This window comes from Callospermophilus lateralis, chromosome 3 (assembly GCF_048772815.1).
Source record: "Callospermophilus lateralis isolate mCalLat2 chromosome 3, mCalLat2.hap1, whole genome shotgun sequence".
Lineage (NCBI taxonomy): Eukaryota > Metazoa > Chordata > Mammalia > Rodentia > Sciuridae > Callospermophilus > Callospermophilus lateralis.
The window spans coordinates 177,963,281-177,980,171 of NC_135307.1; the positions used below are offsets into that span (position 1 = coordinate 177,963,281).

The following is a 16,891-nucleotide window of genomic DNA, read 5'->3' on the forward strand; positions in this document are numbered from 1 at the left end:
TCTAGCATGCACAAGGCACTGGGTTTGATCTTTAGAACCACATAAAAAAATAAAATAAAAATATTGTTTTCACATATAACTAAAAAATAAATATTAAAGCTCTGGATTCAATCCCTAGCACCAAAAACTAAAAAATAAAAAAAATAAAAATATAGTAAGGAGACCGAGTGCTCTAGCCCCTTTAAATATCTGATGACTGAAACACAGCACATCCAAATTCTCCTGTGATTAAAAAGGTCAGGAACAAGGCTGGGGTTGTAGCTCAGTGGTAGAGTGCTTGCCTAGCACATGTGAGGCACTAGGTTCAATCTTCAGCAACACATAAAAATAAATAAATAAAATAAAGATGAGTGTCCATCTACAACTAAAAAAAAAATAAAAAATAAAAATAAATAAATAAAAGTGTCAGGGACAGATCCTTTTCTCTTTTCTTTGTTAAAGGAAAAGAATGATATTCTTCTACTTGGATTTAAGTGGCCCAAAAATCTAATCTGAATCAGGGAACAAAAGGAGATCTCCAAATCTGTTTTAGGTATTCAAGGAATAAACTTGACAAAGTAACTAAAGAGAAAAAAAAAAAAAAGTCCTGGGAATGTGGCTCAGTGGTTAAGTATCCCTGGGTTCAATACTGGGTACAAAAAAAGAGAAAGCCCTTTCATGTAACGTGTAGCAAAGATATTTTACACAGGAAACTCATTAAAGACTACAAGAAAATAGAAGAGCAATGTTCTGCACTTACATGTCCTTCCAGAAAAAAGCAAAATTCCATTTTATATTAGTGTCAACTGAAGAGTCAAAACAAAACTTCCACATTTCTCTTGGTTAGTCTGATTTCTAAGTCACACAGAGAGGTGACCTATGTTATAATTCTACATAATAACTTTGACTGTCTGTATTGCTTACCGAGATCATGACAAAGCCCAGCAATCTGAACACAGAGTACATCTCGATTACTGATCTGCAGCTCTGGCTGTTTTTCACGCAGTGAGCGGACCAGACATCCTCCTAAGTATGCCACCCTGTTGAGAAAACACCAAGAGCCTATATTTTGTTTGAAAGTTGAACAACACTTCTGGAACTCAAGAGCTTCAATACATTTCCTGAACTAATATGTATTTGGGTAACTTTACAGAATATAGTCTATTTTAGAATACACACAAACAAGAATCTCAAAGCAGGCCCTCTGCCTCAACATCATTAATCATGAGGAAAATGCACAGCAAAACCATAATGAGACACCATTCTTACCACAGCTGTTAGGATGGCTACTATCATAAAGATAGAAAATAACAAGTTTTGGCTATGTGAAGAAATTGGGAAACTTTGGACAAGCTTATGTGAATGCATAACGGTGTACTTACTATGGAAAATAGTATGGTGGGGCTGGGATTGTGGCTCTGAGGTAGAGCGCTCGCCTAGCATGCATGGGGCACTGGGTTCAATCCTCAGCACCACACAAATATAAAATAAAGACATTGTGTCCACCTATAACTAAAAAATATATATAAAGAAAACAGTATGGTATTGTCTCAAAAAATACAGAAATAAAAAATACAATTGTCATATGATCTAGTAATTCTACTCTGGGTATATATCCCAAAAAAGTGAGAGTAGTGTCTTAAAGAGATGTTTGCACACCCACATTCACAGGAGTACTATATTCACAATAGCCAAAAGATGGAAGCAACCCAAGTGTCCATCAAGGAATGAATGGATAAACAAACAATAGAATATTATTCAGCCTTAAAAAGGAAGGCAGCGTGTTCCTATAGTCCTAGTACTTGGGAAGTTGAAGCAGGAGGATCTGTTGAGAACATGAGTTTGAGATCAACTCAGACAACATAGCAAGATTCCATCAAAAAAAAAAAAAAGAAAAAGAACACAAGGGCTGGGGCTCAGTGGTAGAGTGCTTGCCTCAAATGTGTGAGGCACTGGGTTCGGTCCTCAGCACCACATAAAAATAAATAAATAAAGATATTAAAAAATATATATTATAAAAAAAGCAAAACAACAACAAAAAAGAAATCTGACACATACTATGATATGGATAAGCCTTAAGGACATTATGTTAAGTGAATAAAGCCACTCATAAGAACACAAATATTGTATGATTTCACTAAGATGATGTACCTAGAGTAGTCAAATTCATAGACAGAGAGCACAATAGTTACCAGAGGCTGGGGAAAAAAAGGGAGTGAATGGGAATTATTGTTTATTGGCAAATAGTTTGTTTTGCAAGATATACAGTCTGGCAATCGATTGAACAAAAATGTGAAAGTACTTACCTTTACTGAAGTGCACACTTAAAAATGACTACTGTGGGGTGGGGTTATGGCTCAGTGGTAGCGCACTTGCCTTTATATGTGAGGCACTGGGTTTGATTCTCAGCACCACATATAACCAACTGAGCTGTATCCCCAGGCCTATTTTATATAATTTTTAAAAAGGCAGTAATCTCTGGCTTTGAATGTTTACCACACAGATTGAAGATGAGATGTTTAACAGGGCTGAGGATGTGGTTCAGCAGTTCATTGTTTGTCTAGCATGTTTGAGGTTATGGGTTTGATCTCCAGCACCACACACACACACACACACACACACACACACACACAGTGCTTAACAAATATTAAATGTACTTTTAGCACTTTCCTCTAAAAGCAATTTCTAAAAGAATACAATCTTTTTTTTCCCCTGAACTTTGAGCTTCAGGAGGAGCAAAATAATTTCTATCTTGTTTGTGATTTGTTGAAAATTGATTATAAATACATGTGTTCTGACTAATTAAAAATCCTACGGAATAGACAGACATACAGAGTAATACACTGTGAGTATAGCATGAAAATCTGGACAACTGTCCATTTTTTCGCTCCCCAAGTCCTTTTGGCTGTACATAATGGAAAAGCAGACCAAAGATTCAACTTCATTGTACATAACACAGGAGGCACCTTCTGCAAACTTACAAATGTTTTTCTGACTTACAAATTTCCTGATAAGTAAGAAAATTATCTAGTTTCAAAGAGTAAATTTATACAAGACTAAGTAGGGACTAAAGGAAAATAATCAAGTTTACAGAGTTTAAAAAAAAAAAAAGTAAAACCCATTAATACATAATTAGTTCTACTGGAAACCAACCTTATTAACTTTTAAACAGTATTTAAATACAAATATTTAATCCAACACACCTAAACACTTTCATTACCTTTTCAGGAAGGATGAGACAGCTTAACCATACACAAAATAAACAAATTATAGCAGGGTAAATCAAAAGTCTCAATTTTATCTTCAATAAAATAAGGATATTACTACCATTTTGTAAAATTATTTATTCTCTAAGAGATGAGACAACTATTTGATGAGACAGAGGAGGTAATTAAAAGCTGTAAGTTCCCCACCTTCTTTCCCTTCTTACCCTAGACTATGCTCAAATCGATTATGTGAAGCTCCTGGAAAAACATAGTAACCGCCTCCCAACTGTTTAATGTATCGAAGACGCTGAAACTGAGGAGTGTCAATGATTCGGATAAGAAGAGGGTGGAACTCAATGTGGCCATGGACAGGATCATTAATCACCTGGAAAATTATGTTTAAATTAGTAACATAATTAGCAACATAACTCCATCTAAAATTTTTGTGTAGCCATTCCTAACTATAGTACAAAGAGTTATTTAACTGTTCAAGCAAGAATAATATTAAAGAGCTAGGTACAGTGGCACATGCCTGTAATCCCAGAAGCTCTTGAGGGCTGAGGATATGGTTCAGTGGTCAAGTGCCCCCGAGTTCAATCCCTAGTAAACACGCCCCCCCTCAAAAAACCCCCACAAGAATAATATTAAAGAAAATGACAATATATTATATTACCTTAGATACCAGACAGATCTAGTATATTAGATTTGGGTATACTTTACTTTTTCCTAATGGATTCTAACAATGGAAAGATAGAATTTTCATTTTTGGATTAGGTATGTAATTTCAACTAAACATATTCAATTAAATATACTCACTGGACTAGAGGTGTAGCTCAGTGGTAAAGTACTTGTCTAACACATACAAGACCCTGAGTTTGATCCTAAGCACCACAAAAACAACTCCACACATCTAACATACTCATCTAGATATAAACATATTCATTCAGATCATGTGAACCATGCTGCTATGGCCACTGTGACTACATTTTTTTCTGACTGTACCTACATCACTAAAATCCTTAGAAAGAAATATAAATAGAAAAAAAAAAAAAGAAAGAAAGAAAAAGATAGAAATACCCAGGAAAACAATTATTCATTTCTCTAAGCTAAAACAGGGGCTTTAAATATAGGAAAAGACTTACTCCTACATGCATCTTTAAATAAAGATAGAATTCAGGGGGCATATAGTGGTAGAATGCTTGCCTATTATATGAGACCAAAGGATTGATCCCCAGCACTGCAAAAAAACAAACAAACAAACAAAAAAACAACTTTATCTGTCCATAATAACTGCCTCCGACACACCTTTTTTGTGTGTGCTGGGGATTGGACCCAGGGCTTTACACATGCTAAGCAAAAACCACTGAACTGCACTCTCAGCTAAATAACTGCTTTCAAAAACAAGTCTATAGAATAAATAATCTGACAAGCTATCTAAGTCATGACCTTCAAACTATTTCAAAAAGTTTCTTAAAAGTGCACAGAGTACTGGGCATGATGGTGCATTGGGAGGTTAAGACAAGGGAATCGAGAGTTCAAAGCCAGCCTCAGCAAAAACAAGGTGCTAAACAACTCAGTGAGATCCTATCTCTAAATAAAATACAAAATAGGGCTGGGGATGTGGCACAGTGGTTGAGTAATCCTGAGTTCAATCCCCAGTAACCCTCTGTCCTGCAAAAAAGTGCACAGAAGATCTGAAGGTATAGCTAAATGATAGACTGAGTACTTAGATGTGTAAGGACCTGGGTTTGATCTCTAGCACCAAAAGGGGAAAAAAAAGTATATGGAGTTCTAGGAGAAGAAGAACTCTAGCTGTCTTGTTTAATACATTCTCAGAATGTATCACACACTATATTGCCTGACAGTCACTAGAAACTCAAACATGTTTTGAACAACTGCTGCCGAGCTGTTACTGAAATGTAATATATGTTAACATGCTGAACTATTACAGTTAAAGTGTACCATGTCAGGTTGGGGAAGTAGGTCAGAGGTAGAGTACTTTGCATAAATGAGGCTGTGGTTTCCATCCCTGACATCTCTGTCTCTCACATGTACATGTACACACAGATGGTAAATTATGTTAATTAATAACAGAAATATATGGAAATATTAATTACAAAAACTCAATGCTGTAAAAAAAAAAAAATGCTTAAAGAGATCACCAGGCTCCACATTTGAACATACTACTGATAAGAAATTCATTTCCTGTAAAATTAGCTCAAGTCAATTTGGGTGCTGCCAGCTTCAGTCAAGGACTATTATTTCCAACTTTATGAGACTGGTTGATGTTTGTTGAGAAACCATAATCGATAAATATTTGAAAATCACATACTGGTCTATTCTTTCCTCCTAAACCAAGATCAATGTAACCACTATAAATGAGAATCTATTTATTCTTAAAGATTATAAAAGAAAAATTTCATAATCTATTTTTAATTCACATAAAGGCCTAAAAGTCTTTACCATTAATTTTTCAGATTTAATAACCAGTCTTCAAATATTCATTTCACTCACCATTAAAACAAAATAAATTTAAGCTACTTACAAATGTAAGGGTCCGGCGAAGCGTCCGAGAAAGAGACCACAAGAGACCAACTTCATGCAATTAGCAGGAGGGGAGTTTTATTGAACCAGCATGCTGGGGCTCCGGTGAGCAGCCCAGAGCCCAGAGCACAGGTCAAGCAGAGCTTAAGTACACTTTTTGGAGAGGGCGGGGGGCTTTGCATACATCAGAACAAATCATCATGAGGCCCGGGAAAATTGAACAACAATTCTGAGACATGATTAGTGCATTCATTGGCGGGAGCAGGCTGGGCAGGGGTGATTGGTCACTTCTAAGCGAGGTACACATTTAAACTGATTGGTTTTGGGGCCTGGATGCCTACATGCTGAGCTACTCAGAGCCCTTAGCTATTAAACAACCAAGGAATCAATGGAAATATTTACTGGGCAGTACCAGTATTGTCCTAACAGCTACAGAGATTACATGTTCCGGGGGTAGCAGAGGAATTTTAACAATACCTAATCTTTTACTTTTTAGCCCAGGCCTTGCAATTTAGGAACTTCACAATGCCTGGTCTTTTACACTTTATTTTTATTTTTATTTTTTTTAAAGACTTGAAGGAATTGTTTTTATTTTTAAAGAGAGAGGGAGAGAGAATTTTTCGGCGGACACAACATCTCTGTTTGTATGTGGTGTTGAGGGTCGAACCTGGGCCACACGCATGCCAGGCAAGTGCACTACCACTTGAGCCACATCCCCAGCCCGGTCTTTTACACTTTAACTCAAGCTTTGCAGCCTAGAATCAGCTTAGAAATTTTACCTTTACACAAAAAATCAGTAAAAAGTATGTAACCTGGTTAATATACATATATTTTCATGTCAAAATGCATACGGGAAAAAATGCATAGGGAATGCTTTTTCATGTTTTTATATATTTTTTGTTCCAGATAGGTTCTTTTGCTAAATTGCCAGACTGGCCTTGAATTTGTGATCTTCAGCTTCAAACCTCCTGAATAGCTAGAATTACAGGTATGCACCATTGTGTCCAGCTCCCACTCTTAATAATTATTATTTTAGCTGGGCGAAGTGGTTTATACCAATAATCAGCTACTCAAGAGATGAGGCAGGGTTGGGGTTATGGCTCAGTGGTAGAGTGCTCGCCTACCATGTGCGAGGCCCTGGGTTTGATCCTCAACACCACATAAGAATAAAGAAAACAAAGGTATTGTGTCCAACTACAACTACAAAATATATAAATAAACAAACAAACAAACAAACAAACAAATATAAAAAGAGAGAGAGATGAGGCAGGAGAGTCACAAATCTGAGGTCAGCCAGGCAACTTAGCAAGACCCAATCTCAAAATAAAAAAAAAAAGAGCTGATGTTATAGCTCAATGAAGGGTGCCCCTAGGTTTAGTCCCATTATGGGGGTGTGGGTGGGGGAACACTAGGACAGTATGAACTCAGATTCACCTTACCTTAGTAGTCTCAACCTGAGTTTTACTCAATCGTTGGATACAATGAAGCAGCTTATTCCTCTCCCTGAAGGAACTAAAATTACAAGATAAGTAAATTTATCATCATTTGCTTAATAATAACCCCAGGAGTATATAGTATATAATCAACTCTAGATTAGCTATATCGACAGATTAGATAGGAAGGAACCAGCAATAATTCCTAGGAACTCCCTTCTTCCTTTGCTTTTTAACTAAGAGCAATTAAGTTCCTACTGACTCAGGGGAGGCCTGCCCTAGGGTTCTGCCTTGATCCCCACCCCTCTTGGCAAACTCAGACTTTAGCATCTCTATAAAAATCATCTTCACAATCCTGTACTGGTTTATGAGCATCAGGTATGATCCAAATATTATAAAGGCTTTAGCTTTATTTATATCCATCTTCCATTGTCTTTAATCCATCATAACACTTCAGTTTCTAGAAATAATTCAATAGGAATTAAATTTGAATAGCCCCAAATCTTGTTATGCTCTGCTTTATTTACAACTATTCATGATCCAGGTATACTGGCCTAACTCCTGGCTAAGTGTCAACAAAACAGCAGGCAAGGGTCTACTTAGCTGTTACTGATCTACTAGCTAATCAGATTAAAAAAAAAAAAAAAAAAAAAAAAAAAAAAAACTTTTGCTAAAAGTCCTAGATTGACATAAGTCAGAAACACCACATTGGCCTCCATGCTATATACCCTGAGACCCATAACAATAATGAATTTGAGAATGACTTTATTAGCTGGGCTCAGGTGGTGCATGCATGTTATCCCTGGTACTTGGGAGGATGAGGCAGACGGATAACAATTTTGAGGTCAGCCTGGGCAATTCAGCAAAAATAAAATAAAAATTAAAAAGGACTGAGATGTAACTCAGTGACAGAACATTTGCCTAGCAAGTGCAAGTCCTGATTCAATCCCCCATGCTGCAAAACTGGAAAAATAATAATAATAATGATTTTCTTGGGATGTGTAGAGGCATTATCATAGATTATAAATGATTGAAGCAGGGGGGCTGAGATTGTGGCTCAGTGGTAAAGTGCTTGCCTAGCATGTGCGAGGCCCTGGGTTCGATCCTCAGCACCACCTAAAAATAAAGATATTGTGTCCAGCTACAATTAAAAAATAAATATTTTTTAAAAAATTGCTGAGAGCCATTAGCCAAGTAGGTATGACAATTTCCTTGCCAGCGTACCCCATGTTGCTTAGAGGAAGGACTCGTGGAAATGGACTTGCCCAGGTCATTTGCAGTGACATTGCATGTAAGGTGACCTTGCTCAAGAACCAGGGCGGATCGGGTTTAGGGCGGTTCCAGGTTTAAGGTGTATCCTGCTGGGAATAGGGTGTATCCTGCTGCCTCAGGCGTGCCGCTCCAGTAGTTCCTATTGAGTTCTCAAGGGATTCAGAAATTATTTGGGCAAAAAATGATTGAAGCAGCACACTGTGTTTTACTTTTTTTTTTTTTTACTATTCCCCTTTCCTCCTCATCATTTTGACATAATAAGTACAGCACAAAGCCAGGCTTCAGGAAATACTTACAAATGTGCTAAAACTGACAAGTTGAGGGTTATCACTTAGTTGACAAATACCAAACCTAAACTAACCTCACTTCAGCCCAATATTTTCCTGAACTGATACTCAGTATTCATCACTTAATTAAAACCCAAAAAGAAACTAATTACAAGGAAACCACTGATTAAAAAAAAATAGAGGGAAATAACCATGAAAAACTGGAGTATGCTTTTATTTAGCAAGGATATGGCATTAAATAAAAATTTAAAGTAGTCATAAGCTATGATACTTAGACTAAAATAAGATTTTCTGTTTCACAATATTTCTTCAATCTAATGCTTCTTACAACTATGTACATTTAATGTAACAAGGTTTATTTCCTAGAAAAGCCTTCATAAGTCAATAATCATAAAATTGAGAGAATACTAGAATTATTTATCTAAACTGGATTCCCTCTATAACGAAGAGTCCAGGATGAGAACTTTCATACAGGTAATTTATTTTGATGTACACACCCTGGAATAGGAATAGGGGAACTAGGAAGGGTAAAAGGTGATAGGAGAAAAAAACAGAGGGTACAAGCTGGTGGCACTAGTATTACTGTGAGCAACCATGGCTATTAGAACTGTCATCCTGCAAGGTCCAGCAGAACTTTCCGCAGTGATGGAAATGTTCTGTATGTGCTCTGTCCAACACAGTAGCCAAGTGGCTACTGAGCACCTGAAATATAGCTACTGTTACAGAGGAATTGATTTTTTAAAATCTGATTAATTAATTTAAGCCTGTGGCTACTGGCTACCATACAGGACAAGACAGCTCTAAGGAGTCCTGCAGAACCTATCTCAGAGTCATAGATGTGCCTTCTGGAATTCTGGCCCATAGTAAGCCTGCCATAAATATTTGCTGCATGAATCAATAGTATTTGGGCTCACAGAAAATAATATAGTTCCTTTGAAAAAAAAAATACATCATTAGGACAATTACATTTAGTTCAAATGGTAAGCAAGTATTATACACAAAAAATAGCAAGGGAGAGCCAGGAACAGCTGTGCAACACCTGTAATCTCAGTGACTCAGGAGGCTGAGGTAGGAGGATGCACGTTTGAACTCAGTGGTAAAGTGCCCCTAGGTTCAATCCCCAGTACAAAAAAAAAAAAAAAAAAAACTAAAAAACAAAACCAGTAAGAGAGACTTTGAGAACTGAGGTAGTCGAAATGTGGTTTTAAAACAGCCAAGATGAGGTCCTGAAGATTCTGAGTCAAAGGATGATTACTGAAAGTGCTATATAATCATTTTTTCACAATCTACTTCCTTTAACAAATTCTAAGCAATAGTGCATGAAGTAATTCAGTATAATCCTTTGTTTTGCTTCTTTGGTTACTGTTACCACAAACAACATTTAACTAAGTGAAATTCTACAAGAGACCATATTTCATCACTGTTGCCAATTTCCTAATAGAAACAAAATCTCCATTTTGAGGAATTTGTAAGTGGCTGGATTCTGAACTGAGATCTTTAAGTGTTCCCACTCTAATCCAGACCCTGGAACCTTGAGCCATACTAAAAATATCTATGTATGTGTGTACAATTTATTAAGGCCTAATCGTGTACTTCAACATTTTTTATACAATTGATACATCACAATCTTAAGATAGGTTTAGGAAGACCTAAGATATGTTAGGTCTTGTTCAAGATAAGAGTTTTTTTACTTGCCAGTATTTTTTCTTCCTATTGGTTCCTAAATATTTTCTGGTATGCATAATTAAATAATTTTAAACTTGAGAGCAAAACATTAGCCACAAACTTCAAGAAAGCCAGTCAACAAAATTTTTTAAAGTAGGAATCATCAGTAATATTAAACACAAGATTTGCACACCAGAACAAATAGCAAGGGATACTGCTCTAAAACACTTCATAGATTTAAAATGAGAACAGTTAGTATCAGAGATATTAGGCTTTGTCCCTCAAAGGTGAATAAAATGTTTGGTTCCAATGTGAACTTTATCATACTTACCTAACTCCAAGATTTTCAAGAAGTGATTCATCAAGAAAGGGCAGCAATGAACCTGTGATTTTATTGTCTATGGAAGAAAGAGGAAGAAAAACAAATTCAACATTTACAACATAAATTTTTAAAATTTCTTTCAACTTGAATCCATCAGAATTTACCCAGACCAATGTTTACTGAGGACCCACTACAGGCAATGGACCGTGCCAGATATAGTTGGTCCTCTATCCATGGGTTCTATATCTGGTGTGATTGGAAAATACTGCATCTTGTACTGAACACGTACAGACTTTTATTTCTTGTCATTATTCCCTATGCACTACCACATAACTATACATGTAGCATTTATATTGTATTAGATAGAGAGTAAACCAGAATGAAATGAAATATTTGAATGGAGATGCACACAGGTTATCTGCAAATATGACAGCATTTTATATAAGGGACTTGAGCATCCACAGATTTTGGTCATCTGCTTGTATCCTGGAACCAAACCCCCTCGGGCCCTAGGGCACAATGGTATCATTTTTTTTTTTTTTTTTTTTCTACTTGTAAAGTCTTAAACTTCATAACTAAACCAAGAAGCATTTTTCTGATAAATCAAGTAAAAATTTATATAGTATTCATATAAATTGTTTGCAAAAAAAGCCAGTAGCAAAAAGTGAAGTGAAACCTGATTATTTGTTGAGGTTTCACCAGGTCAGTGGCTTCCTGGCTTTTAAACAGGTAGATTTGGGGCGTGGAGGCAGGGAAGGAAACAAGCCTATTTTTTAAATGACTCAAAGTGTTGAATTATTTCTAAAACCTCCTGGTAAAGCACATAATATTTTTTGTTTTGAAAGATATAGAATGACAACTTAAATTCTCCTGATTGATAATGACTACTAACATTTTGGATAATACATTTATCTATACATTTGGTAATTTTACATAAATTAAACTGTCTTATAACCTATTTTCCTTACCCAATGTGGTAAACATCTTTCTTGTCAATTATTAAAACTCCCACATCATCATTTTTAATAGTTATTTTGTATTAAACAATGTAAATGGATCATAATACACTTAACCCTTTTTTCCCTAGGCCTTATTCTCCTTCCCTCTAAAATGGATATAAATGGATCCATATCACCAACTTGTAAAGATCTTTTTTTAAAAAACTACATTTTTATTATTAGTTGACACATAGTAATTATACTTATTTAAGGGGGACATTGTGACATTTTAATACATGTATACAACATGTAATGATCAAATCAGGGAAATCAGCATATCTCTCACCTCAGACATTTGTCATTTCTTTGTGTTGGGAACATTCAAACACCTAAGGCCAGGTGTGGTGTCATACAAGAGACCAAGGCAGGAGGATCACAAGTTCAAGGTCAGCCTCAGCAACTTAATGGAACCCTTGCTGCTTTATCTACTGAAAACGTGTGTTTCTCGGCCACTATATAAAATATATTTTGTTCTGAGTCACAGTTTAAAAAGTTTGAGACCATTCTCCTGAAGTCACATTGCCTGTAGGTTGCAGACAAAAACTTCATCGGGATACCAGGTGTGCCCATTTTCTCAGCCCATGCTCTCCTTTCTTGGCATCTGAATTCTTTCAGGTGTGCACCCAACTTGTAAAGATTTTATAAGATAAAACATGTAGGGGCTGGGGACATAGGTCAGTGGTAGAATATGTGCTTAGCATGCACAAAGCCCTGGCTTCCATCCCTTGCATCACAAAAACAAACAAAAAAGAACTACATAAAGTACAAAGTGCATAGAACAGTACTTCACACAAAGTAAACACTCAGTATTTTTTATTATTATGGCTGGATATTTGGATCATTTTTACTTTTTCTTTTTTGCTATCTATAACCAATGGTTAATTGGTTAGTTCTACTGGAGTGTTTTTTTTTTTTTTTTTTCTCTTTTAATTTTGTTGTTTTGTGACAGGTTCTTGCTAAGTTGTCAGGCTGGCTTGAATTGGCAATCCTCCTGCCTCAGCCTCCAGAATTGCTGAGATTACAGGTGTATTCCCTCCCCATCCCCAACCTCCAGTTGCTAAGGAATAGTTGGCAAAATCCAGGTGTGGTGGCACTGGATGTAATCCCAGAGGCTTGGGAGTCTGAGGCAAGAAGATCGCAAATTCCAAGCCAACCTCAGCCTCAGGAAATAAAAAAATAGAAAGGGATGGGGCTATAAGTCAGTGGTAGAGCAACCTCGGTTCAATCCCCAATACCACAAAAATAAATAAATAAATACCCAGCTCTGTGTTTTTCCTAGTGGTGTGACCTCTGTAAAGATACTTAACACTGGGGCTGGGGATGTGGCTCAAGCGGTAGGGCGCTCGCCTGGCATGCGTGCAGCCTGGGTTCGATCCTCAGCACCACATACAAAGATGTTGTGTCGGCCAATAACTAAAATAAATAAATATTAAAAAATTCTCTCTCTCATCTCTCTCTCTTTAAAAAAAAAATAAAGATACTTAACATCTCTGGGCCTCACAAAAAGCATCTCTAAAAAGTGTGAATTATAGCATCTAATTTCAGAGTTCTTGTGAGTCTATATTCCATGAGGAAAAGAAATCAGTACCTTGTGCTTGGTTTTGTATAAAAACAAATCTAGATACAGATACGTTTTAACTAGAAAGAAATACTACTGCAAACAGGCAGAAAACTCCAATCTCAGAAATCTGCAAATGGTTCAAAATCAAACAGAAAAAGGCTTTTCTTTTATAGGATAAAGGAAGAACAAGTAAAGATAGCAAAACCTTTGGAGGGAGCTGGATAAGCAAGAGGAAATGACCAGTGGGGTCTTATAGAACAGTGTCCCACATTGATCAGCAGGGTTCCCAGGAGAAGCTGATGGGGGTGGGGGGCATGTTCCACATCCTTAGTGCTTAGATCTGGGGACATGGAAGAGTTCAGGGGCCTGTAAAGCAAGACAGAAACTTGACTAATGTTTATTCAAGACAAAGCAGCCAATGAGATATGAGCAAGAGGGGATACTTGGTTAGTTTCAACCAACTGAAAGTACATAGTGTTTTCTGCTAGCCTTAGAAAGTGGGTTCAAGAGAACACAAATCATTCTGGAGGCTGATGAATTAACTGACAGAACACCACTGAAACAAGAGAGCCACAGCATTGCCAATCCCCTTTTAGAGATAGAAAATATAAAACTAGAGTGGGGCGAGGTGGTGCTCGCCTGTAATCCCAGCAGCTTGGGAGGTTGGGGCAGGAGGATGGCAAGTTCAAAGCCAGCCTCAGCAATTTAGGGAGGCCTTAAGCAACTCAGCAAGAACATGTCTTCAATAAAATACAAGAAGGAGCTGGAGATGTGGCTCAATGGTTAAGTGCCCCTGGGCTCAATCCCCAGTACCAAAAAGAAAATATAAAACTACTTCATCCCACCTGTTGCTCATCAAAGAAAAAGCACATCCCTGTAGTGGAGAAAAACAAAAGGGGGAAAGGGAAAAAGAGAAACATGGGGGCTGGGATTGTGGCTCTAGCACAGGCGGGACCTGGGTTCAATCCTCAGCACCACATAAAAATAAAGGCATTGTGTTGTGTCCATCTACACCTAAAAAATAAGTATTTTTTTAAAAAAAAGAAAGAAAGAAAAGAAAAAGAGAGGCATAATTCCCTTTAGGTCCTGAACCATTGAAGTTCTTTCCAACCCAGTCTTCAACCTAAGCAAACCAGGCTCCACCCCACAAACACCAAAAAAATTACTGAATTTGCAAGTCAAAGCCACCTTCCTAAAATCACCTCAGAGAATGAGGCAGGGATTAAGCTTCACACCACCACAAAAAGCTGAGCAGATTTCAAGTGGATAATGGATACCTGAACATGAACTAGCAGACCCAAACTGTGTGGCCATATGGGATCCTGGGGTTTGGTGGTCAACAACCCCAGTGTTCAGATTTAGGAAGGGAAACTGCTAACAAAGAGTAAAACATGCAGGGCATGGTGGTGCATGCCTGTAATCTGAGCAGTTTGGGAGGCTGAGACAGGAGGATCACGAGTTCAAAGGCAGCCTCAACCAACAGCAAGGTGCTAGGCAACTCAGTGAGATCCTGTCTCTAAATAAAATGCAAAATAGGGCTGGGGATGTGACTCAGTGGCTGAGTGCCCCAGAGTTCAATCCTGGTACGACTCCCCACCCCCCAAAAAAGAGTAAAACATAATCATTACCCAGCTTTGCAAATCTAATCAAACGTTGAGCCCCACTGGGTTGAGACAGTAGTCAGGGGGGAATTCAGAGATTCACAAACCAAGTTCCTTCCCCTTAGGAAAACCCCAAATTCGGGAGGGGCAATGTGGGAACAGAAACATAAAAGCATCAAAACCTCTCATGTGGCAAGTGTTCAAGGAGCTGCGGTTACACATCGGGGGTCCCCTGAGCCTGGTAAGACTGAATGACAGCAAACCTCCCATCAAGGTCTGGGGAAAGACGTCTTCTACCTAAAAGGGGGACCCGAGCCGGGCATGGCGAGCCGGCAAGTAATCCTAGCTACTCAGGAGGCTGTGACAGGAGGATTGCCAGGCTGGAGGTCAGCCTCAGCAATTTTGGGAGACCCTGTCTCAAAACTTAAAAAGGGCTGGGGGTGTAGCTCCATGGTAGGGTGTCCCTGGGTTTAATCCCCAGTACCAAGAATAGGGGAAAAAAAAAAAAAAAATCCTGCAATGAGTACCTCATATGTGCTGGGAACATAAAACTCAAGTCAGGCTGAGTCCCTGTCTTCAGAGAGTGTCCAGTCTAGAGGAAAAGCTAGAGGTGATTAAAATCTCGTTTTGATGATGTTCTGACAAAGAAGCTGAGGCAGGGTGATCTATCTCAAGTTCAATGTCAGCCTCAGCAACTTTGAGATACCTGGTTTCAAGATAAAAAATAAAAAGGGCTGGAATGTGGCTCAGAGATAGAACACCGCTGGATTCAGTAAAATCAAACCAAAAAAAGTATTGGCGGGTGGCAAGTCTCCCCCGTTCAGCTCTTGGGTGGCAAGTTCCTGAAGAAGGTCATCAGAGTAAGATCCAAATCCACATTTGTCCCTCCCAGGCTCACAATCCCCAACCCCGGAGCTCCCGGCCACAGGTCCACCCTCTGGGTAGCTCCCGGTCGCGTCCCGCTTCCCCGCCTCGGGCCCCTTCTGCGAGGGCCTCCCGCCCCTGACGTCCCTTCCCCCGAACCCCCGCCTCAGGTCCACCCCTCTGGCGCCTCCCGGGTCAGCCTCCCCCGTCTCAGCTGCGGGTCCTCTCGTGAGGCCCTGTCTCTCACGGGGCGTCTCCTCAGGCCAGGCCGCCCCCCGCCTCGGGTCACCATCCCTCGCCCCTCAGCCCGGCTACCTCGGAAGTTTTCCAGCAGTTTGGGCTCCTGGAAGCCACTGCGCGCTAGGAAGGCGCACACCTGCTCCGGGCCCCAGGTCTGGTGGTCCGGGTGGAGTTCCGGGGTCCTGTCCGCCGCTGCGGAAGGAGTGTTTGGTGGGGTTCTCGGGCTGCCATCGCATCTGGGCCGCTTCGAGAGCTGCTCAGGATCGGATCTCCGCATGGCTACACCCGGCGCCGGGCGAAGCCCAGTTAAGAACCGCGGCGAGCAGCCCGCGCGCAGGCGCACTGACCGCTGAGTGCCGGCTGCAAGTCCACTCAACGTGCCAATCTAGGGGCCTCCGGCGCAGGCGCACTCGCAGATCAGCGCTTGAGCCAGATGGCCCTGCGGCTCTAGCCCCAGGCTCGACGCGCAGGCGCAAAGACGGTCCGGTCGTCAGTTTCGCTCGGGTGTTTACGGGAAAAGGCGGAGCTAGAAGCCATCTCGGGGTTGTGCTGGGGTTGTGAGGAGATGCTAGCAAATACAGCGCTGGAGGGGAGCGTGGCTGGGTCCAAAAGAAGTCTGGTCACACTCCGGATTAGGGGTTCTTCTGGTGGATGGAGAGTACCCTCCTCCAAATGTGTACTAGGTTTCCCCTTGGCGTTTCAGACACCCCCAAACCCCTAAAAGACCGCGCAAACCTGCCAGTACCTTCCCGACACAGATAAAAATGGGTAGGGGGAACCATTGGAAGACTCCCAAAATTATTTCAAACCTCATGCGAGAGGGTGTTTTTGTATTTCACAAATTCTGCAATCTTGCTGGGTAGCAAGAGGACCCTGGAGATGCTGTTTTCAGGTTGCTATGCAGGGCAGACTTAAAATG

At 39.5% G+C, this 16,891-nt stretch overlaps 1 protein-coding gene across 2 annotated transcripts in view; it reads right to left on the minus strand.

The window, feature by feature from the left end:
• Samhd1 (SAM and HD domain containing deoxynucleoside triphosphate triphosphohydrolase 1) overlaps positions 1–16,320 on the minus strand; it is a 56,756-nt gene extending 40,436 nt beyond the window's left edge. For both annotated transcript variants that reach the window (XM_076851818.1, XM_076851815.1), the window contains exons 1-5: positions 16,048–16,320; positions 10,718–10,784; positions 7,169–7,241; positions 3,410–3,570; positions 904–1,019 (exon numbers count right to left, since the gene is read on the minus strand). In XM_076851818.1, coding sequence (XP_076707933.1) covers positions 904–1,019; positions 3,410–3,570; positions 7,169–7,241; positions 10,718–10,784; positions 16,048–16,249 — 619 coding nt within the window. In that variant the 5' untranslated portion in view covers positions 16,250–16,320. The remainder of the gene's footprint in view (positions 1–903; positions 1,020–3,409; positions 3,571–7,168; positions 7,242–10,717; positions 10,785–16,047) is intronic.
• Positions 16,321–16,891: the final 571 nt, after the last annotated feature.